Source organism: Cavia porcellus, unplaced genomic scaffold (genome assembly GCF_034190915.1).
Source record: "Cavia porcellus strain 051 isolate PalLab524CR breed Dunkin Hartley unplaced genomic scaffold, mCavPor4.1 scaffold_30, whole genome shotgun sequence".
Lineage (NCBI taxonomy): Eukaryota > Metazoa > Chordata > Mammalia > Rodentia > Caviidae > Cavia > Cavia porcellus.
This window is the reverse complement of record NW_026947513.1, coordinates 29,749,120-29,774,424: the sequence shown is the minus strand read 5'-3', so window position 1 is coordinate 29,774,424 and position 25,305 is coordinate 29,749,120. Positions and strand designations below refer to the sequence as shown.

At 38.5% G+C, this 25,305-nt stretch overlaps 1 protein-coding gene across 18 annotated transcripts in view; it reads right to left on the bottom strand.

Annotated features, from left to right (window-relative positions):
* The window catches only part of Fip1l1 (factor interacting with PAPOLA and CPSF1), a 78,116-nt gene that overhangs the window by 36,057 nt on the left and 16,754 nt on the right, over positions 1–25,305 (bottom strand). For 5 of the 18 annotated variants that reach the window (XM_063240436.1, XM_063240431.1, XM_063240432.1 and 2 more), the window contains 6 exons: positions 25,138–25,202; positions 24,498–24,605; positions 23,966–24,096; positions 23,607–23,675; positions 10,575–10,684; positions 3,691–3,798 (listed from right to left, as the gene is read on the bottom strand). In XM_063240436.1, the coding sequence (XP_063096506.1) occupies positions 3,691–3,798; positions 10,575–10,684; positions 23,607–23,675; positions 23,966–24,096; positions 24,498–24,605; positions 25,138–25,202 (591 nt within the window). The remainder of the gene's footprint in view (positions 1–3,690; positions 3,799–10,574; positions 10,685–23,606; positions 23,676–23,965; positions 24,097–24,497; positions 24,606–25,137; positions 25,203–25,305) is intronic. The other 13 variants (XM_063240439.1, XM_063240441.1, XM_063240443.1 and 10 more) reach the window with 3 other exon arrangements.

The following is a 25,305-nucleotide window of genomic DNA, read 5'->3' as shown; positions in this document are numbered from 1 at the left end:
AACCAAAATAATATGTCTGTCTTCCTTAATGTTACGGCTTTGGTTTTGATGTATTTTTGAGAACTTTTTTTTGTAGTGTATGTGTTCAGTACATGCATTTTACATCATCTTGCAGAGAAGATACATGTGCATAATACAATTTGCTTCCTTTTTTTAAATTCCCTTACCCGACCATCCCCCTACTAGCACACATGATTTTCTAAGAAGGATCAGGAAGTCCCTGAACCTAAATACAAGAGACCACACTATGCAGTGAACTTTCAAGAGTTACTGCTTCCAAGAAAGTATACAATCACTATTCTTAACAGTTGAATGACACAACCATACAGAAATCCAGGAATGTTTTCCCCCAGTAGAGTTTATAATAGGAACTTAGTAGCAGACAATCTAAAAGTCTGTATTGTAGGAAAAAATAAGACTATGTCTTTTTTATATTCCTAAGTTACAACAGATGTAGTTGTCACAATATCTGATTCAGGTCATATATTTAAATAGATGACTATAAACAGTCTATGTGGAAACTGGCCCAACATCTTTTAAGCTACCGTAGCAAAGAGGTGAGTCATAAAAAGTACAAGATGGATTTAGGATTTAAACACATCATTGGGAAGAGGGAACACTGTAGATGGAAAGAAGAACACAAACTAAGAAAAAAGATGTTAGCAAAAGTATTATACATGTGCAATATTTCTACTAAGCAAATATATTATCTGTCACTGTGCTTGCAACAGAAGAAGCACAGTCCACCTTTGACAGTAATTATCAGTGAAATGACTACCAAAGAGGCAAAAGCAAAGAAAGTCACATAAAGGGCTCTGTAAAATGTTATGCAAATTGTCAATTCTCATTATAAATGAATCTGTCATTTTATTTCAAAACCCAAGAAGTCCAGCTAGCATTTGATTTTAATTTTTAAGCCAGGACAGAATCTAGTCTCTAAATCAATTCTTGTCAACCATGACTACCCAACAGAAATACCTGAGGAGATCTTAATAATCCTGATGCCCAGGGTATACAATGGACTACTTAAAACAGTATATCGTGGACTTCAGCATCAGCATTTTTTTGTTATTTCCCAAATAATCCAATATATAGCTAACGCTGAAGACTACAACTCTTAAGGAAATGTGCAAGGAAGAAACATATAAATTTGGTTCTCCTATAGACAGACTTTAAAGGGCTAGTGAAAATTAAATTTATTACATAATAAACACAAACTCTTCCTAAACAGAGTTTGGTAGTTGAGGTTCAGATATAATTCATAACATATGTTTACATTGATCTTTAATAAGCTAGTGATATTATTTTTTTCTTTTTTGTATTGGGGATTGAACTCAGGACCTTGCATTTGCCAGGCAGGTGCTTTGTCGATGGGCTAAATCTCCAAACCTACAATACTATTTCTATATCAATATGTGAATTTTACTTTCACAAGCAGAATAACTTTTTGTGCTTTGTAATTTATGAAGAAAATTTAGAATGTTCTAATGTGTAGGTTAATATTTATAAATAACAAATTCTACCTAGAAAAGTAAAACATACATCATTTATTTTGTCTAAGCACCACTTTTAAAGAACTGATAAAGCTTGTGATCAAAGCAGGGAACCAAGTGGAGCTAATACTTACTAGGTATCTGACCTTATCGTCTGATCCTTATTTAAAAGGTCTTTACAGGTTTAGAAGTTATTTAATGTTTACAAAAATATTGCAAGTAAGGAGTAAATCCATAATGAGTGATTTTCATTGTTGTATAAAGAGGCTCTTTGCATCAAGTGAAAACATCAGGATTTAGGCTCTGCATACTCAAGCTCAAACTCCATATACCCTTCCCAATTCAGTAGTTTCTTCTACAAAAGTATCTTCTCTATCAACTTTCTGGGGCCTAAACTTATAAAAGGTTAAGTTTCTTTTTAAACTCTATGGTTCTATTAAAAAAACACTCTAAATGCTAGTATGTGAAATATGCTCAAATATAACTCACTGGAGGACATAAATGCAATCATTAATGCAGTCAAACCATTCACTTTTGTATAGAACTTGTGATAAAGCTTTTACCCTCCATAATTATGCCTTTGCTTATGAAAATCAACTTTCCTGAAATAAGCTGAAGAACTCTAGTCTTGAATTTGCCTCTTAGCTATCTATGAATACAGACAAACTAACATCTCTGTTTCCATTGTAAACCAGGATTAACCAGAAAATCATTTCAGGATAGAAGTGAATTTCCAGATTATATACTCTATCCATAGCACTGTAAAAAATGCAGTAACGTGGGCCTGGGGATTTAGCTCAGCGGCATAAGCACCTGCCTTGCAAGCAGGCAGTCGTGAGTTCGATCCCTGGTACCGATAAAAATGAAAAAGACAAAAAAAAAAAAAAAAAAAAAAAAGAAAAAGAAAAAAAATGCAGTAACAGAGGCAGAGACTTAATGAACACTATTTGATTCATATAGGCAGGTACTCACTAAGCTAGACCTAAAATTCACTCCAATACTTACATTATGTACATTTAAGAAAATTATATACAGAGATGGCTACTACTTTATTATCTATGGAAGCATTATCAATAGTAGCATAATATAAGCAGAATTTATAATTGAACTTCTTAATGTCTAGCCTTTTGAGTACCAATAAATATGCTACCCATATTGCTGACCAGATTAAACATAAATCCAAGGGTTATGGACTAGGTGAAGTTAGTTAGATAGAAATATCATCAATAAAAGTATTAAAACTGTGGATTCCACAGAAATGTCAAGCACTGAAAAAATTCATACACTCCACTGTATGTTTGTAAGATATAATTTTTTAATTTAAAATAACCCTTGGAATATCTCTTGGTTCTCCAAGTAGAATTTGCATTAAAATATCAATTAAAATGATATATATTTTAAAGACAATGAGTGTTCTTAAAATAGTAAAATATATAAAATCTCATTCTTTAACCTGCTAAAACAACACAGCACAATATTGTTCTGAAAGTACAGATAATTTTATAATTACATAATTTAAAACATAAATGAAAATTCTATGGTGGGTAAATCAGGGTCAAGGCATAAAGCCAGGAGAGTTGGCACATTCCTATAATCCCAACCACCTAGGATGCTGAGGCATGAGAAATTAAAATTCTGAATCCAACCTGGACAATTTAGGGAAACAGTCTAAAAAAGTAAAACCAGCTAGGGATGTAGTTTAGTGGTAACTTGCCTAGGAATACCTCCTTACCCCAAAATCAACATTCCAGGACAATCATTAGACTCAATGGAATGGAAGGTTCATATACTGCAGCTAACTACAGACTGGAAAGGTTCAGTGGAGTTAAATTTTACAGGTCCTAAACACTGATTAGATTTTATCATTAAGTAATGAAAACTACCTGGGGTATTTTAACAGGATGTGGCGTAAGAAAGAAAAATGTGCAGCAGGGGGAAGAGAAAAAAAATCATTTACTGACCACCAGTTTACGTGGATCAAGGCAATTCATATAAAAGACCAAAGGTGTGAGAAGACACATGCTAGGTCTTCATTAATAAGATAATTAAAAAACTGTCAATGGTACCCTAAAAAAACATAATTTGGAAGATAAAAAGATGGTACAGTCTAATAAAAATCTGTTACTGTACTAATTTGACAAAACAACACTGATGATCTAAACATCAGGGAGTATCCAATGTTTAAAAATAGCCTTACCTTAGATCAGGTGATTCGGCCCTCCCATATCGATCCTGCCACTTCCCAACGCTTGAATTGGCTTTTCTGGAGGCAGTACTTGTCTGAGACTGAGAAGATGTGCTGTTTCTGGTGAGATAAATTTTCTATGTTTTTTCTTACATATTGTTGCCTCTGACCCCCCTTTTCCTGTTTTGTTTTCTTTTTAAAAAATTCTTGACATGCTTTTTCTAAAGTTTTTTAGCATATTTGTACATCATTTGTTTCAAGTCACAAAATATTTGTTATGGTACTAACTACTTAGTGGAATTTAAATATAGGTGTGTTATGAACATTTTAGTAACTCTAGAATATTTTTAGAAAATATTCTTTCAAAACACTATGATATTAAAGTGCATAAAGGAAAAAAGAACAAAGAGCTAGACTCAGATTAAAATACATTATAGAGAAACAAATTTCTGTGCCTTTATGCAGTAATAACATTAATTTCTGCAGTTTTATAATATTGTACTCAATATATTGGTACTTCTTCCCCCGTATTCTTTAAAAGATATAGATACTGTTCAGGTGCAACCAGTTAACAGTAACACTGATGTGTGTCATAAAAGCCTATGCTACATGCATTTTATTAAAATTCTACTTCAAATATAACATAATTCTTTCAAAGTAAAATTCCAAAGAAAGTTAACTTTATCCTAGTGGTGTCCTGCTAATCCTTTTAAAAACAATTAAAATGCTCTTTCAGAGTAATCGGGGAAAAATACATTTACATAGTAACTTTATGTAAAAAAGACAGGAGGTAAGAATAAACCAGAAATTAAATGAAATGTTACTGATAGTGATGAAACAAATAGAAAACAGACTGACAAATCTCTATATACTTTTAGAAGGTTTGGCCTTTGGAATAATGTATGTTTCATATGTGCAAAAGCAATTATAAGGGTAACTCTGAAGGAAAAGAAATGCCAAAAGATACTATGAACCAATTTATATTATAAATAATTAACATTACCACTTTAAAGGAAATTTCTAAACACAATTATTTTGATTAGTTACCTTTAATCTAAAAGAAAAAGAAACACAACCATAAACATAAGTTGACCTTCACTTAATGGAATGGGTTTTTGGAATGTTTAAGTGCAAAAGTTCCAAAGTCTTTCACATGTATTTGAAGAGAAACCAAACGAGTATTCATACTGAACTTATCAGGAACCAGGTTCTCACTATGAGAAAAGGGAGCCCTAATAAGGAGTAAGAGAATGGAAAAACCCCGTGGTAAAGAATTGGATGTAAAAGGAATATATCATGATTAAAAATTTTTTAGAAAGAATATGTTTAAGAAAGTTTCATATTGAAACTGCTACTGTTTTCCTAACTTTGAAAGCTAAAAAGGCCTAGAAATACATAATGACAACCCATTACAATGAATACAGCTATTACTCTGATTTTGATTTTTAATGATTTTTCACTAAGAGGAGCCACTTCAAGAAATGGCTTCTTGGGAAGACGCTTAGAAAGCACAAAATAGTCTGGAAGATGTAGGTTTGCTAGTTAAAGAATCTTTGAAAACAAAACAAAACAAAACAGTGACATGGTATGTCAAAGGTCAGGGAAGCAGTCTGAAGAGGTTCCCCCTGTTCATATTTGGAGTACTTTTAGCATCGAAATGAATTACACTTTATATAAATCGTACATATGCTTTACATATAACGTGCCCTGTGACCACATAACAGAAAGTATGTTATTTAACCTAATTTAAGCCATACATATACAACTTTCATACATAAAATGTGAGTAAATCTAAAAATAATACGTAAGTGGAAGATGCAGGAAACTTCATTTTTAAAGTAGAATGCAACTAATGTCGAGAATAAAAGACCTAGATAATCACTGTTTTGCAGTAACTACACTAACTGATTAAATTAAAATCATGGATGGATGCTACAATTTTTAGGATAGAAGAATGAAATATTTCCACTCACTCTCCCTACAAAATTCCTAATTAAACACAAAGGAGAAAATAGTAACTTTTCACAACATAAAGAAACCCAAAGGATACAAGTAATTAAAGATATTATCACTAATAAAATAATAGAAAAAGTGGGTATGTACGTTTAATGCACAGAGGAAGATATGAGAAAGACCCATATCACTTAAACATATGGTACCCCAAAAAGCAAAACTTAAATCTATTAGTGAGGAGATATCAGGCAAATCCAGAGTTAGTGACCATTTACAAAAACTTGACTATACTCTTAAAATTCATTTTCACAAAATACAACAAAAGGTTGAGAAGTCATTCCATATTTAAAATATAATGAGAGTCAAATGTAATGAGTGATCCTGGAATAAACCCGCAATTAGGAAAGAAAAGTACAATGAAGGACCTTGTTAGGGTTAACTAGCAAAATGTCTGGCTTTTGATACTATTAGATGAAAGTATTAATCCATTATTAGATTTTTCTGACATTGGTAAGCATGTCCTATGATCATCGTAAGATTATGTAGCTGAATTTACTTGATCTGAAGATACACACATGGAAGAATTTAGCACTCAAAGGGAATAATGCTCACAATTAACATTCAAATGACTCAGGAAAAATTTACTCAGAAATTATAAAGCAAATATGACAACATGTTAATACCTGGTGACTCTGTAAAAGTTCTTTGTACTTTTCCTTTTTTTTTTTTTTGAGACAGAGTCTCACTATGTAGTGCAGGCTAACCTTGAACTTGCTTATGTAGCCCAGACTGGCCTCAAACTCATGACAACCCTCTTGCCTCTGCCTTCCAAGTGCTAGGATTACAGGCATACACCACCACACTGGACCTTTGTACTTTTTCTTTCAACTCTTTGTAAGTTACAATTTTTGTCAAAATAATAAAAATAAAAACAAAAACAAAGGGGCACAACAGGGACTACAAGGAAAATAGTAATGTTCTGTTTAATGATTTATGTGCTGGTTGACATGGGATGTCATTTTTAAAAAGTCATTAAGCTGTCAATTCAAAATATTGTTTTTTGCGAGTACCTATGTATTTCCAAAATGATTAAGCAGAACAATCTGATATGTTATATACTAAATATAACACTTTATTTAAGTATATTAATTTGCCAGGCAGTTTGGAAAGTCAGAAACTCAGTAATTCTCTATGCAATGATAATGCAATTCAAGGGCCAAGGATATAGCTCAGCAGCACAGTGCCTGCCTTGTAAGCACGAGGTCATGAGTTCGATCCCCAGTACCAAATAGATAAATAAATAAATAAGTAAATAAATAAATAAAATGCAATCCAAGATTTTAGCAATGGGAATACAGCATCTGGGTCAGTAGTGCAGTTCACTGCTCTTAAGTATCTGCTCTCCGGTCTCTATCACATTTTAATAATAACATTATTGTCTTCTCTCTAAAGTCAACAAGATTTTACCCCAAAGATTCTTTCTATCCAGTTTCATAAATATAAAAACAGGAAAAATGTTTTAAGGGCAACAGTTCACAATGAATGAAAAGTACCCTTCTGAGCAATTGAAGATGAATCAAAAAACAAACTTTCCTAATGAGTGATCAACAACGTCCTTTACATGCGGAAGTGCTACATGTTTCCCTAGGTTGCACAGGCAATTATTCATTTTTTATTTTAGTAGTGATAAGCCCACTAATGTTCCCGTCCTTCTGTGACCAACGTTTTATTGTCCCTAACTCACCTCTATCTTTTCATTCTCCTTACCCATCTCTCCTAGTTCCATGATCCAACATTATAATCACCTCCACAATTATATGCTGCTTTTTGGGCCTCTCTTTCCCTTTGTCATAATGGTCCAACCTCCGCTGCTATTAAATACAACTCTATCCTTCATGAATATACAAATACTTGACAAGAGTGAGAAAAATGCACCATCAGCAGGTTGGTATGTTTTTTGTTAAACCATGGCATTAACCTCAAGAAAAAATGGGAATAGTTTACCGCTATGCCCCATCAACTTTTCACTTTACTAGCCCATTGGTTAGCAAATAAAAATGAAATAATGTCTCCTATCCTGGGGGGAAAAAAAGCCCTTTCTTGACCCCACATTTCTGTCTCTTCTTGAACCTTCACCAACCCATTTCCAGCATCTTTACTCTCTCCAGGTCTGCATCTTATTTTGCTGGCAGGCAGCAATCAAAAGAGAACTTCTAACTATTCCCATAACCATGATCCTCCTCCTACTCCCCTGCACCTAGTCCTGTATATCCTGCATTCTCTGTTGCTATGAATAAACTGTTTGTTGTCCAAGTTCCTACTTAAGCTTAACCTTACTCCTCACATATCAATCTTTTGGTCTTATTAAGTACACTGATCTACAACTGTCTCTTTCCCCCTATTCAGCAATGAATCATTTACTGCTTAGTAAATAACAATTAAGTGTACAAAATACTGTATTTTATTTTAAAAAATGTTCGGGGCTGGGGATTTAGCTCAGTGGCAATAAGTGCTTGCCTTGCAAGCGCGCAGTCATGAGTTCGATCCCCGAGACCAAAAAAAAAAAAAAAAAGTTCTCCTGAATCCATATATCCCTCTAGAAACCAGTTCGCAGCCATACAAAAGAGTTTAAAAAATATTTTTTCCTAAAGTCTTTCCTCTCATCTTCCCTTAAATCCAATTCAATGTCATTAATTGGACTTTGTACACTGAAAATGACCCTATTCAGAATCACCAATGACCAACACAATGGAAAATCCAATTGTTATTCTCAGTCTTCATCTTAACTAATCCTTAATGTTTAACATTAACAGTTGATCATCCCTTCTTAAAACTATTCAATATACACAATGGGGTTTTCTTCTTTGCTAGTCTTTCTCATTGGTTTTCTCTTACAGATTTATTTTTCTTGCCTATACAGGAGTGTTCTATCAGTTCTCTAGCAATACTTATCTTTTATAGTCTAATTCTACTCCACAGCTTCATTTCAATACTATTCATACAATGATCACCCCAAATTTGTATCTTAGTTGATTCTCTTCCCCTCTACCCCAGACTCACATATCCAAGGTCTCACTCAAATTTTCCATTTGTATGTTAGTCACTTCAACTTTATTGTCCTAAACTAAATTCTTTGTCTTCTATTTCCAAAAGCCACACCTACTGTTATCTTTCCAATCTCAGAAAAGACAAGTCTCTCATTCAAACTGAGATGAGGACAAAATCCTTGGATTCACCCTCAAAACCTTTCTCTTTACAATCTATACCTAACCCACCAAGACAGGTTGGTTTTTGTTATTATTTTTGTTGTTTTCTTGAGATAGAGTCTTGCTATGTAGTTCAGGCTAGCCTGGACTCACTAGGTAGCTCAGGATGGCTTAACGCTCAGCAATCCGCATGCCTCAGCCTCCTCAATGCTGGGATTTCAGGCGGACCCCACCAAGCCCAGCTCAAAATAGGATATTGGTTACCATTTAGTATTTTAGCAGTAGTGACAACTATTTAACCATCTTTATCACTATCACCTTAACCCGGGTCACCATTACCTCTGCTTAGGTAACTGAGTTTCCAACAGGTCCTTGTTTCCACTCTTCATCACTCTAGGCTATTCTTACTAAAGCTCCTAAATTGAGATTTTAAAACCCAACCCAAAATAACAACAAAATACAAAAGACAAAGTGCAGAAAATTGATGCTGATTTTTACACAGTTTAATTACAATAGCAAACACCTAGCATATTTTCAATCACCAAATGCTGTTATAAAACACTTTATGCAAATTAATTAATTTAAAATATGTAACTACAGTGGGAGAGAAGTGCTACTGCTACATTTTATAGATTAGAAAATCCCGATTAAACAAGATTAAGAAATTTGCCCAGGGACACAAAACCAGTAAAATGCAAGGCTAGATTTTGAATTCCAAGTCTAACTCCAGTTTCAAGCTCTCATTATCACACTACTGTACTCAATGTACACTGAAAACGCAATGAACCAAAACTGACCTTTATAAAAACAAAATGAAAGCCAAATTACTACATATTACTCCCAACATTTTATGAGATTGCATTTAGTATAAATAATTGATAACATATGACAACCCACAAAAATCTTGAATTCCTTTCTGACATTTAATTTTGGCTGAAAGCTCCAAAAATCTTCATCTTAGGGCTAAACAAGATACTCACTCCCATAAGGCCTTTTCCTGCATTAGTATATTAGGAAGTAGAACCTCTTATAATAATTTAAAAAAATGTAAAAAGATGAAAACAGAAAATTGTATAAAATAAAGAAGCAACATGAGAGGTAAACAATGTGGCTGAGAAATAATAACAACTGAGTTGATTTGTTTCAGGCTCAGGTTTAAGACAGAAAAACTGCTTGACATACTCATCTTAGCCTATCATTTGCCATTTTTCTTGTAATGGGGTAGAAAGGTAACTATTTGTCACATTTGAGAAAAAGTATTTTGCAGCATGTATTTCTCTTAAATCTAGTATTTGTAGATATGAGGTTAAGTGCTATCATTTAAAACCAAATAAAGAAAAGAAAGTAGTTTAAATATAAAAGGTTTCCCAGGGTAAATTTCTACTACCCTTCACTAAAATCAGCAAAAACACCTTTAAACCCAATGGCTCTAGACTTAGGAAGTCCAATAATTCTCTGTAAGAATAATACACACGAGAAACAAACAAACAAAAAAATCAGCACCTCTCTTAAAAATAGGATAACTATCTCTTCACATATACTCATAAATATATATTATACTTCATTTCTTGCTTATCCAGGTTTAAGTTAGAAAATGACCCTAAAATTTTTTTCACTGAAAATTCGTTTTGTATGAAAGTGGTATGTTTCAGTTTTTGTTGGTTAATGGTGATAGATTTTATAAAAATATAAAGATAACAACTCTTAGAATAATTGAGTTACAACTGTCTGTCTAACCTGCTTGGTGGAAGTCCAGTCTTGAATAAAGATGGAGGAGAAGTAAACTCAGCTTTTGTAGAAGGAAGTGCTGCTTCTTTCTCTGAATTTCCAGTTCTCCCCTGTTGTACCTAAAAACAAGCAAACAAACAAACAAAACAAACCACAAAAAACTGTATTATTAGCTTTTTAAATTTAACAGTATACTCAAACGAAGTCTATTTTAGATATTAGCTTTGTAACATTTGATTTAAAGTTAAATACAAAGAATGTTTCATGACTATAAACAATTATTAGAAGTAACCTATGTTAGATTAGCATTAGGTAAAAGGCACCAAAGATGGCTTATGGGGTCAAAATGTTCCAACTATGAAAATGGACACATTTCTGCAGCCAGGTATGGTGGCATGGTGGCACAAGCCCATAATCCCAGCCCTTGGGAGGCTAAGAAGAATTGTGAGTTCAAGATCAACTGGGTCTACATAGCAAGATCTTCTCTCAAAAACTCAAAATAATAACTTTTAAAAAGTAGTTTACACTTGGTTACTTAGAAGCCCAGAGTCTTTGGGGCTTTAATACTTTCCTTCAGATGAACAGAAGTAAGTCTAAAACACTTGGTTATGACTCCATGTTTCAGAGTTCAAGAAAGGCCATGAAGAATCTTCCCTTCGTATTTACTACCCTTATCTAAAGAAACAATCAACTACCATTTTTAGCTATTCTATTTTCTATTTAGACTATGACTTTAAATAATGTTGCCCTATACTTAAATAATTATCACACATTTTGGGCTGTATTTAAACTTTATTGTCTGTTTTATTTAAATTCAACATCACTCTTTCTCCATGACGTAAAGGCCAAGAGAATCTCAGATACCCTGACAAGTCACTGAGTTGATTCCAGAAATCATCTCCTGTCGGGAGCCGAGCCAGAGGACCTGCCTAAGCAGATGAGGCCTGTAGGAAAGAGCGAAGCCTTCAGTAGATTACCCCTCCCATCGAATGATGCCAAGATGGCGCCCGTTTCCTACTTCCGTATTCTTACCCTCAGCTTCTGCCTAGCTACAGCTGATGTCCCCCAATCAGACTTTGCCACGCCTTGTTACCCTATAGGACAGGACTATAGATATAAGGACAGAGCAGGAGGTAGAGAAGAAGAGAAGACACGCAGACCATAGAGAGTGGAGGACTACGCGGGGTTACTCAACAGAGAGAGCCCCACTGGAGAGTCCGATCAGGGAGGAACGTTCCGGGGACGACCTGTGTGGAGAGTCAATAAACGCGACCTCTGTCTCTGCATTCTGGTGTGTCGTGTGAGTCAGTTCCCCTGCCGGTCGGGGGTTCAGAGGCCGCGCGGCGCATTTTGGTGGCCCGTACGGGGAGCTGATCACCCCCGTAATGCAGAGACAGAGACAGACCGCTTTTGGCTTACCACACGGCAGAGGTCGTCGGCCAGGTAAGTTGGGAGTACGCCTGGGCCCTGGGTGGCGCGCACCTACAGGGCAAGTTTCTTAACTCCCCTGGTGTACATACGCCAGGTATCGAGGTGAGCAGATCTTAGCCACCCGAGGGTATCTTTTGATAGAATATGGGCCAATTACCGAGCAAAGAGGCTGGGGATTTAGCCAAGGCCCTTAAGAGACTGTTAAAAACAAAAGATCTTGGGGTAAGTCGTGCCACTCTCGAGCTGTTTATTGCCAAGATTGACCGGATAGCCCCGTGGTTCCTACCCACGGGACGTTTGACTTTGCCTTCATGGGAGAGGTTGGGGGGGGATCTGGCCTCTGCCGAGCTCGGCGGGGACTTATCCCCTTCCGTTCGCCCCTTGTGGGAGATGATACATACCTGCTTAGAGAAGGAAAACGAGGGTTTCCCGCCCGCTGTCCATGGTGCAGGTATCAAAGAGGTGAGAGAAGCCTTCGAACGGGCGAAAGCTGAAAACTCTAGGGAAGGTTCCCTTCGGGAGGAAGACCCCAGGGGGGAGGAATCGGACTCGTCTGATTCCTATTATGAAGAAGCACAGTCCAGGAAAAGCATCTACGGGGGTCTCCGACGCGAGCTCCGCGCCATCTCAATGGGGGACGCGGAGGGAGAAAAAGAGAAACCCTCTGCTGACCCCTGCTGGCGACAGGAGAAATTACCTTCGGCCCCACCTTGGGACCTATTTCCGGAGGCGGTGCGCCGTGAGGAACTGTGCCACCAGGGGGCGCAGAGTGAGGTTAGGAGACTGGCGGCTACTATCGGTCCCCGCCCATCGCCACCGTCCTATGCTGAGCCGCCTCGGGGTTCAAGATACTTCCATGGCTCGCTCTGGCGTTCTAAATGGTGGGCGGGACCAAGGATGCCGGAACCAGGGATAGACGTGGGCCCCTATGGAGTGTACCCCATACAAGTTGCCCCAGGCCAGGGTAGGAATGTGTGGGAGCCTTTTGACCTTAAGCAGATAAAAGAGTTGAAAAGCGCGGTCACGACTTTTGGCCCCGAAGCTCCATACACGGTGGCAATACTAGAAAATCTCTGCTCTATTCCCCTTACGCCTGGGGATTGGGCCCAATTGGCTAAGGCCTGCCTTCCAGCTGGCAGCTATCTGGATTGGAGGGCTTGGTATGCTGAGTACGCAGCAGAACAGGCAGAGAGGAATGCTGCCGGGGGTCATAGGGGATGAAGCAGAGACATGTTAACGGGGGAGGGGCAATATGCTGAAGATCAAACGCAGTACCCCAGTGCAGTCTACGAGCAGATCAATACTATTGGAATGCGAGCCTGGAAACAGGTAAGCGGCTCTGGGACCGCATCCGCATGCCTCTCTAAGGTAGTTCAAGGCACCGCAGAACCATTTGTAGATTTTGTGGCTAGAATGCAAGATGCAGCAGAAAAGATTTTCCCTAGTAAGGAGACAGCTCTACCACTGGTCAAGCAACTGATTTTCGAACAATGTACTAAAGAATGCAGGGCAGCAATCGCACCACATAAGAACAAGGACTTAAACACCTGGATAAGAATTTGCAGGGAGATAGGGGGCCCCCTTTCCAACACAGGTGTGGCCGCCCTGCTCGCAGCGGCTACCAATAACAAAATAAAGGCCAGAGAAAGGCCCCAAGGAGGCGCCTGCTTCACTTGCGGAAAGCTAGGGCATCTGAAGCGTGAGTGCCCCCAAAGGAATCGCTCCGGCGGATCCGTCCAAGGGGGAGGGGAGATTTGCAGGCGCTGCCGGAAAGGAGCTCACCGTGCTGAGGACTGTCGTTCCATCTTTGATAGTGACGGAAACCGCTTGAGTGGCAGACAGCTATCAGAGACAAAAAACGGCCAGAGGGGGCCCCTCCAAGGAGTGGGCCCCCGGACCCTGAGAATGTCCCCTCGAGACAGCCAAACCTCACAAGAGCCACGCTCGGCTTGGGAGGACTGGACCTCTGTGCCACCACCAGACTCATACTAACGCCTGAATTGGGTACCCAAATCGTAGAAACCCCGTGTTGTGGACCGCTGCCTGAGGGGACAGTTGGACTGGTGTTGGGTAGAGCTTCAGCTGCCCTGCAAGGTCTCATTGTTGTCCCCGGAGTCATTGATTCTGACTACACAGGCCGCATAAAAATTCTGGTCCGATCCCCTAACGGAACTCTGGTCATTAACGAGGGAGATAAGATAGCGCAGCTTTTGTTGCTCCCCAGCCTTCACGGAAAATTCCCCTCTCAGCAGAGGATCAGGGGCGGTAGGGGACCAGGCGCGGGGTCGGGGATTTTCGAAGGGCTGCATTTGACACTTGACAAAAGACCCATGTTATCATTGAGAATAAATGGGAGAAAAATTACAGGGCTTTTGGACACTGGGGCCGATCGGTCTATCATCTCTAAGAAGGACTGGCCCTCTAGTTGGCCCACAAATACAGCAGACAACACACTTCAAGGGTTAGGGATGGTGACAGCTCCTCAGGTTAGCGCCATAACCCTGCCTTGGTGTGATGAGGAAGGCCACCAGGGTCATTTCCAGCCTTTTGTCCTACAACTGCCAGTGTCTCTGTGGGGGAGAGACATCCTTACCCAGATGGACGTCACCCTTACATCCAATTGTTCTCCTCAGGCCAAGGGCATGCTTAAGAATCAAGGGTATATCCCCGGCAAGGGCTTGGGCTCTGCCCTACAGGGCCAGACTTCCCCTGTACCTATGGAGAAGAAGGAAGGCAGACATGGCCTGGGTTTTTTCTAGGGGCCACTGAAGAAGTTCTCCTACCCACCCCGATTAAAATCACTTGGAAGTCCCCAAGTCCAGTTTGGGTACCTCAGTGGCCCCTGCCCAAGGAGAAGCTCTCAGCACTAACGGAAATAATAAAAACCCAGCTTCAAGCTGGACACTTAAAGCCGTCGACTTCCCCATGGAATACCCCCATTTTTGTCATCAGGAAGAAATCAGGCAGATGGAGGCTGCTCCATGATTTGAGAGCGATCAATGCGCAGATGCAACCCTTAGGGGCAGTTCAAAGGGGGCTTCCGGCACTCTCAGCGATCCCAAGACATTGGCCAGTCTATGTCATAGACCTTAAGGATTGTTTTTTCTCTATTCCCCTGCATCCGGAAGACACCCATCGATTTGCCTTCACCCTGCCCACGGTTAACCAGGAGAGCCCTGATCTCAGATACGAATGGGTGGTCCTACCTCAGGGTATGGCCAACAGTCCCTCTATGTGTCAAATCTATTTGGATTCCTTGCTGACCCCTATACGAAAAGCCTTCCCCAAGATTAGATGCGTTCATTATATGGATGACCTGCTTATCAGTGCAAAGGAAACAAAAATGTTAGAAGATATGTTAGGCCAACTGGTCAAGGCCCTGAGAAAGGCTAACTTGAACATTGCCCCTGACAAGATTCAAGGGGGAGAAGTGGTGACCTACTTGGGTGCCAAACTCTCCTCTACTCTGGTTTCTCCGCAGAAGGTAACCATCAGAACGGATAATCTCACCACTTTAAATGACATGCAGAAGTTATTAGGAGATATAAACTGGGTCAGACCTTACTTACATGTCTCCAATTCTGACTTAAAGCCTCTGTTTGATCTCTTGAAGGGGGACCCGGACATTGCCTCCCCCAGAGAGTTCACCCCAGAGGCCAGGGTTGCCTTAGAGAGGGTTGAAAAGGCCATAAGTAGAGCTACTTTACAGAGGATTGACCCAGGACAGCCTTTCGAAATCTGCTTGCTGCAGACCAGATGTCAGCCCACGGCGGTGATTTGGCAAAAGGGACCACTCCTGTGGGTGCACCCTAAGGTCTCACCTGCCAAGGTCATTGAACACTACCCGGAATCAGTTGCTTCTCTGGCATTGGAGGCGCACAGTAGAGCGATCCAACATCTTGGTTCCCCGCCTTATGCCATTCGGGTGCCCTATACTGCTTCTCAGATAAAGACCCTGACCGCCTGCCTGGATACTTGGACCATCTTGAGATGCGTGTTCCCCGGGGATATAGATAATCAATTTCCTAAGGACCCCATACTACAGTTTGTTACTCAACATCCGGTGATATTCCCAAAGATCACCGCCTCCGCACCTCTTGCTCATGCAACAACTATCTATACTGATGGGTCGAAAACCGGGATAGGGGCCTATGTAGTCTCAGGTAAGTCTCCGGTTACCATACAGTTTGAACCAGATCAACCACAGGTGGTAGAGTTGTTGATTGTACAAACAGTTCTCCAAAAATTTTCAGAGGCCCTCAATATTGTTTCTGATTCGAAATATGTTGTTAATGCCCTACAGGTCCTGGAAACTGCGGGCCCAATCAAGCCAACCTCTAAAGTAACAAACTTGTTCTTATCTATCCAGGCATTGCTCACGAGTAGACACCATAAAGTGTTTATCACTCATATAAGAGCACATACGCACCTACCGGGGCCCATGGTGCAGAGCAATGCGGCCGCGGATGCGGCTACTCGCCCGCTATGGATTCTCAATATACTGTCCCCAATGGAACAAGCCCGTCAATTTCATGACAAATTTCATGTTAATGCCAGGACTCTTGCCAATACATTCCATATCCCCAGAGCAGATGCACGCGACATTGTGCGACTCTGTGGCTCATGTGACACCCATTCGCCTGTAGTGTCAGTCGGAGTTAACCCTAGGGGGTTGACCCCCGGCGACATCTGGCAGATGGATGTCACTCATGTGGCAGAGTTTGGTTCTCTAAAGTATGTTCATGTCTCCATAGACACCTGCTCTCATATAATCTTTGCGTCAGCGGAAACAGGGGAAAAGGTGTCTAATGTGATTAACCACTGCCTGGCAGCATGGGCAGCCTGGGGAAAACCCAGACATCTCAAAACAGACAATGGCCCAGCATACACTGGGAAATCTTTTGCAAAATTTTGTGAAACCATGCAAGTCCAGTTAAAACATGGAATCCCCTATAACCCACAAGGACAGGGCATCATTGAGAGAGCCCATAAAACCCTCAAAAACATCTTAACAAAACAAAAAGGGGGAATAGGCCACAGCCTGACCCCAAAAGCAAGACTATCCATGGCACTGTTTACATATAATTTTTTGAATCAAAACTGCAATGATCGCTCCCCGGCGATGGAGCATTGTAGCCCTTCTCCCGCCAACAAAGGATGGGTAAAGTGGAAGGATGTCCTAACGGGACAGTGGATGGGCCCGGATCCAGTGGTCAGCTGGAACCGAGGCGCGGTTTGTGTGTCCCCACAGGAAAAGGAACCACTGTGGGTACCGGAGCGATTGATAAGAAAGACTCCAAGCCCCACAAAGGAAGAAAAAGGAGAAGGGGACCATAATGCTAAGGACCAACTTGACAACGCAGAAGGAGAACAATGACACCCTAGCCGAGGCACCGAACCACCTACTGCTGGGTGTGGTAATGTATACTCTGGTATTCCTCTTTGGGGTCTGCCTGGGACGGAGCGCCTTCTTGTTTGCTCATGCACCGCGCCCTGTCAACTGGCATAAAATATGCCTGGCGGTACTACTGCTGATTAACGGTGCTTATGCTGAAATAGTATGGGGGGCTACATCCCCCAGCCCTGTCCATTGTTTCAGTTACATCTCCAACCCTCCCGCGAACCTATGCCCACAACTGTACAGCTAGATTGCCATGCCTTCCTGATGCCCCGATTACTTCCCATGAGTTCAATATCACTGTGCCCCTCTCTAATGATATGGTGGTTTTCTCCACCTTTAAGCCCCCAAATGCTTCCTCGCTGCCCAACTGGATCATGTTTACTGAGGAAAGCATCAGTTGGGGACCGAGAAAGACAGGTGCCTCTGGATGGCATCCTTCTTCCCCGAGGAGATGAGTGATGGAGTCAATGACGGGTAAGGCGGGAGGGGCTCTCCCGACCAACCTAAGACAGACCCCACTCTATTAGGGTCCTCTCATGGAGCTAAGTTGTTGGCATTGAGATGCGAGACCAAGGGTACTGCAGTGCCACCCGCCCCAAAGCTGGGGGGAAGGCAGGAATGAATGTCTATATGCATCCAGGTTCGGTTCACAAAAGCCTGGCCCTGCGAAAAAATGAACCACTCACCTCAAGCATGGTCCTAGCGCGAGGATATGCATCGAAATGAGGTGATGCACAGCGGGGTATAGACCTCTACATTCTCTCATGCCGTGGCCTACAAAGTAGGCCCACTCCCAGGTATCTAACAACATCATACCTTGGAGGGACCCTTAGATCCACCGCCTTTAATAAAGAAAAAAGGGGGAGATGTCGGGAGCCGAGCCAGAGGACCTGCCTAAGCAGATGAGGCCTGTAGGAAAGAGCGAAGCCTTCAGTAGATTACCCCTCCCATCGAATGATGCCAAGATGGCGCCCGTTTCCTACTTCCGTATTCTTACCCTCAGCTTCTGCCTAGCTACAGCTGATGTCCCCCAATCAGACTTTGCCACGCCTTGTTACCCTATAGGACAGGACTATAGATATAAGGACAGAGCAGGAGGTAGAGAAGAAGAGAAGACACGCAGACCATAGAGAGTGGAGGACTACGCGGGGTTACTCAACAGAGAGAGCCCCACTGGAGAGTCCGATCAGGGAGGAACGTTCCGGGGACGACCTGTGTGGAGAGTCAATAAACGTGACCTCTGTCTCTGCATTCTGGTGTGTCGTGTGAGTCAGTTCCCCTGCCGGTCGGGGGTTCAGAGGCCGCGCGGCGCAATCTCCCTCCCAACTAATCATTATGTGAGGGGAAAATAAATTTTTTTGTTTATTTAAGCAACTATAATCTGATCGCTTATTAACTGGAGTCCAACTTTGTCTTTAATTGATACTTTCACATAATTAGGGTTTAGCATTGAGTTTATTTGAGTCTCACTGCTTTTTAAAAAGTCATTTAAAATGTACTGATGCTAACAAGAGAAGTAGATTAGTACTAAGGCAATAGAGACAGACTGAAATGATTGTAAACAGTCTGTAAGTAACACTAAAAAAAAATCTGGTGACAGGAAAGTAAACATAATTCAGTCTCCGAATATTTATTAACTATCTCCTACTTACCATACTCTGCCATTACAGTCAAAAACATACAAATCTCAGTGAAAACCAGATATATGAGACCAACATACAGTTGTAGTGCACCTGCCTGTATTCCAGTTTAGCACTGGAGATTAGGGAAGAGGATCGCTATAAGTTTGAAGCCACCTGGGCTGCACAGTACAAAGTTCAACATTAGCCTAAACCACACAGTGACAACGTACCTCAAACAAAAACGTATGAATAAGAAAAAACATACTAGACATAAGGTGTATTACTGTCACAGTTTTAGGCATCCACTAAGGATATTGGAATGTATTCCATGCAGATACGTGAAAACTACTATATCATTTAAACTATCAGTCCTGGAATGGCCTTACCTCACTATTCTCATTCTTTATCATGTTACTGCTTTCCAAATTTTCTTCATAGACTTCATCACTAATATTATTATCTGAAATAATCTCACTTTGTATGCCCTCCGTCTGGTGCCAATATAGTGGAGGATCACTGAAGACATAAACTATTTATAATAAAAATGTATATCTCAAATGCCTAGAAAAAGTGTCTAGGATGCAATAAATAATAAATATTTGATTAAATATAGACTCACCTTCAATGTCACTTCTTCAAAGTCCTTCAAAGGACATGTTTATATAATTTCTTAAGTATGATTACTTAATTAACACCTATCCTTCCCATTAAGATGGATAAACTATTACTACGGAGTCAATGTCTAATATGTGCATCTTACCTCCCCACTAAGTGTAATGCAATTCTTGGCACAGACAATGCTCAATTAAAAATTGGGAAAGAAAAAAGGAGGTTGGGAAAATGAAGTGAGAGAGCTTAAAAGAGAGAGGTGGAAGAACAGATACCAAAAAGATAAAATCTAGAGGAGGAGGAAAGGAGAAGATAGGAAGATGGCAGATTCTAAAACATACAACATTTGCTTGTACTTCCTAACTTCTTTTCTATCCTTAGTTTGTCCATAATATATTCATTGGACAGTTCTGAAAATTCTTAGCAGTCAACTTGAATTATCATTAACTACTTGTTCTTCTTTAGACTTTGAACTCAGGATTACAAGTCTCAAAAGTTGTACATAATGAGACTTACTATTTCCTATGGCCTAACATTAAAAGAAAAATGACTGTAAGACACTTTAACTAATTTCCTAAAAAAACATGTCTTTACATCTAAAAAAGAACTCATTAAGCTGTGTACTCAAAAGATTATCACTCTTTAAAATTATTTTTATCCAAAAAGTTTAACAATGTAGGAAAATATTTAGCAAAAATGTTAGAATGAAAAAAGGGAAAGCAGAGAGTCATAACTGAATCAACACAATTGTGCTTCGACCAGTAATGAAAAAAACTGAAAGATCAACAAAATTTAGGACTTTCAAAGCAGATGAAAAAAAAAGATACGTGAATGAGCAAACTAAACAAAGCTGAATCCTAAATCAGCAATTAAAAAGCAAAGGCATATTCATTATCATGATGGGACCTCAAAAGTTTCAAAAACTGACAACTCCAGTTCCCAAAACATACAAATCATCCAGCAGTGTACTTTTTAAGTAGGCTACTAGAATACTAGAATGTCTTCTCTGAAAAAAAATCACTACTGCCACAAAATGGGGGGGGGGACATCTTACGCATATTAACATGAGTAAAAAGCTTAGTCCCACTGCAAAGGCTGCACTCAACAAGTTCTATTCATATATGCATATCTTCCATTCAACTTTTTGGTAGTCCTCTCTAACATGAAGTGAATGGCCAACTATCAACAAGCATTTAAGAAAAAGTCCAAGTCAAAAGCCAAAAATAATAAAACACACAAAAATCAGCTTGAAGAAAACATTGTACAGGAAAGGAAAACCTAACAGAAACAATCTATAATTAACAACCTTTGAGAACTGGGGAGGAAGAAAAGATACTGATTACTGTAAAAAGATAGTATATTACAATGAAATAATAACTTCCTTGGGGATTAAAACTGTAATAGCAAAAATGAAAACTGAGATAAAAGGCTGAAGAAATCCTTCTAGAGATGCATAAGATCTCCAAAAGAAAACAGGACAGAAAAAGTAAAAGTCCTTCCTCAAAATCAATGATATGTACTTTCAAATTAAAGAGCAAGTGCTTAGTTTAATGAATGATTTCATTAAAAGAAACATAGTAATTATGAAATTTCAGAATACAGGTAACAAAACTCACACTATTCTGCTACAGAGAAAAAAATGTACACGTACTTACATGTGTGTACATATGAATAGAAAAAAGGTTTACGAAATGTTAAGAAGAAGAAAGAAAAAAAAGCAAATGTTATGGTCAATTTTTCTTATGCATTCTACGTATTTCCAATATTCCATATTCCTTTCTTGCTCCTTATTCCAAACAATGTAGTTAGACAACTGTTTTTCTACCTGACTAAGAAACTGTTTTTAGATGTATGAAATGTCACATCATTTTGCTTAAACAAAACCTAGCTGGTTATAGTAACCCATTCCTGTAATCCAAACTATGCTCAGGCAGGAGAATCACTAGCTCAAAGACTAGCCTGAGTAATTAGCCAGACTCTAGCACAAAGTAAAAAAGAATAAAAAGGGCTGAGAATATATTTTAGTGGTACAGCGCTTGCTTAGCACATGTAAAGCCCTGGGCTGCATCCCTGTACCTCAAAAAACCAAAACAAACTTTACTAACATGGAAGTACTTCACCTGAGGAATATGAATATGCTAACAGCCATTGAAGCTGTATGATGAGAATTTAGAAGTTCTTTAGTACTATTTTCATTTATTAGCATGTTTGAATATTTACATGATGAGAAGCAGAAAAAAATAGGATGACAGGTTGACACTTCACTGAGGATGAAATTACCTTTGCAGGAAATGTGGAAAGAAATACAATTTACCACTGAGGTCAGGCCCTAGTTCGTCTCATTCCATATAACACGACAAAACCTCCCTCTAACTATCCTCTGACTCCCTTTATCACTTCTGTATTCTACAATCCATCCTGCTGCCACTCCTTTTTCTAAAAAACAGATCTTTTAGCTTTGTATTTCTAAAAAGGCTTCCTGTTGACTACATAAATGTTTGCTGGGTAGTCTTTCTCATTGTGGCTGTACTTCCTACAAACCATGTTAGAAATAACAACAACAAAAAAGTTTATCACACACATTATTAAATATAAATTCTATTTCCAAATCAATATTTCTAACAGACTATTAGTATTTAAACACATTATAAAGGAAATCAAGTCCTTTTTCAGAATCAAGTTAAGGAGAATGGAACAGTCAACAACCTCTCAAATAATCAAGACATTTCAAAATGAACTTTCAACATACTTACAAAATACATATACAAAATATATTTATCACCACCTTGAATGGGAGATCAGCTCAAATGAATTTCTTTTTACTCTGTTTTTAAAGTCTACTCTAAAACATATAGTATAGTATAAAGGAACTGACAGTTTATAATGGCAGTCCTTATTTTTGTATTAAAATATTCAGTGCAATTTTTTAATCACACTGTGATTTACTACAAACTAGTTCATGAAGACACCTTGTCTATCTACTCATTATAATCAAGAATTTAAAAAAATTCAATGCCTAAGTAGACAATATCCCCAAAGAACCTGATAAACTATTTATATTAGCACAGATAGCATCAAAATATTTACAACAGGACAAGTACCAAATAATAATAAATTAAATTAAATTCTCTGTGCAGACCTCTGACCAGCAGAGTGGAACATATGCAGATAGAGCACATGTACTGCATAAGGCTTTATTTTAGTGGACAGGGCTCGTGTCCTCCCAATGGGCACAGAGTTCCACATCCAGACCACAAAAGTTTCTACAGTAAATCATACTCATTGTTCACCCCAGTGTTATTCAATGTAAGAATCAAAGAGTAGAGAAAGAAAGCAGAACACTCAACCAAATTTCAAGAAAACAAGTATGAAAATATTACTGTTTTGACCAGCTCTGTGATTGTACCACGGTAGGGGGAAGCCAGAAGTCAGACTTGACACACAAATGCTGTCACAGAAACTGCTCCTTCTAAATATTAATTTTAAAAATCAATTGCTTTATCCCATTTCTTGAGTTCTCAGAGACTCTCAGAGAACACATAAAATTCTAGACAACATCTTGAATTATAAGAGAAATCATACCAATGATTTCTGTGTCAGATAAATAACATTTCTTTTTAAAGAAAATTGAGAAAAATAAACCTTTAATTGTGCTGATAAAGATTAGAATATGATCCACAATGAGGGCTTAATCTGTTGCTATGGACTTTTATATTTTACAAGCAAATATGTACTAGACACAAAATATAATCTCAATATATAGCAAAGAATAGTTTTACTTGGCATTTGTTAGTATAATAAGCTATAAATACACATGCTCGCCGAAGAACAATCAGCAAATTTGTAAGTCACCAGGAAGCTGAAGGGTTGGAAAGAAAGGTAGCTATTTTCATTTTAAATTTGTCCTTTCAATAGTGGTATGGGAGCAGACTCAAGAACAAAAATGAGAGCAACCAAGGATAATTTACTAAAATTCACCTTAAAAAGATTGAATCTGCCATCTTGCATCTCTGCACCTGGTGTAACTTCCATAGTACAGTCTTCGGCCTAAGTTAAATAACATATTCCCCATTAAGATACCACACAATTTTTACTTGATAGGCCATATAAGACAAACTAGCTATGGCTAGTCTGTGATTTGAAACTAAGAAAATAAGATAATCATTAACATGAAACTTTAAAAGCAAAGGAAGGGAAAAAGCAAACATGATAAACAGAATGAAAAATTTAAACTTCAATAAGCATTTAACCAAACTTATAGAGAAAAGTGACTTATTTAGGATATACAAATAGGACATTAGAAAAGACAGGGCTATTCTGGAATGTTTACTAATTACCGTAATTTTATTTGTAGTAGAAGTAACTGGTATAACTTCAAGTCCCATTCGTATTCTCTTTTGTTTTTCACAGTAAGCTTTCCATGTATCTTCATTAAACCCGTAATTAAAATAATCAGAAAGATCAGCACCTACAGATCAAACACAGTTTTAATGTGCAAATATTTCAACTCTGTAGAGCATAAAAAATATGAACCATAAAAATACGATTCTATGGTGCTATTGGTGTCAGCATTCCTTCTAATTTTACTTTTCAAAATTAACCAGCACAAAAGAAAAAGAGTACAAACACTTTGATCAAAACATATGATAAACAATATTCAAGTCTATATTCAAAGAAATATCAGGCCACTAGTAAGATTTAATCATACAAGTTTTAGCAGTCATCAACTGCTCAAGTAAAAAAAGAAAGGAAAGAAGAAAAAGAAAAAATACTGGAAAAAACAATATCCTAAACTGATGGTCAAAATTATTTTTCTGATGACATGAATACTTTTTAAAATTAATATAATATAATCCACAATAATCTTACCAGGTTTACGCCATGGTTTATCTTCAAAAGAATCCAAATCTACCTCCAAGAGTGGAACTCCATTAATGCTTCCAGGAGCATCAAGGTCTACACCTTTGACTTTTGTTCCTATTGTACAGAAATACAAAATGATAAAGGTGCTACATAAGCAAAAACTAGAGTATACAACAGAGAACATTAACACAGCTTTACCATTCTTAGCACAATAAATGGCAAGGATTCAATGTTTACTTTTTACCACAAGGAAAAGCAGGTTAAAACAAACCTTATGCTTTAACTATTAAGATAAGCTGAATAAAAAGATTAGGGACTCATTACTTATATATAAGGGATTATTGTCCCAATAAGAAATTGCTAACTTTCATGTTTTAAATCAGTTTTATACAATGAGTGAAGAAAAATTTTTAAAGAATTATAAAAGAACAACAATAACAACAGTAAGAACTAGGAATAATACAGAATTACATAGCCAGTGCAGCCTAAAGTGTTTACTCTCTGAACCTTTATGTAAAATTTGTTGATGTCTGTGACATACAGTAAAACATTATTCATTTCATTCATTAAAAGAGCTATTATAATCTGCTTATGAGCTATTTAAGACATATGCCCTTTTTCCTAGTGATGTAACTATAAATTTTACCTGTGCTTCCATAAACTCTTCCCCCTGTCTTGATGTTAAGATTTACAGGTGCTGTACCATAACTCCTAAAACAAATCAATAAAAAATTATCTGAGAAATATAAAAGGATACAACACAGTAATATTATGTAATGTGTTACACATCCACACAAATAACAATGGTACTATA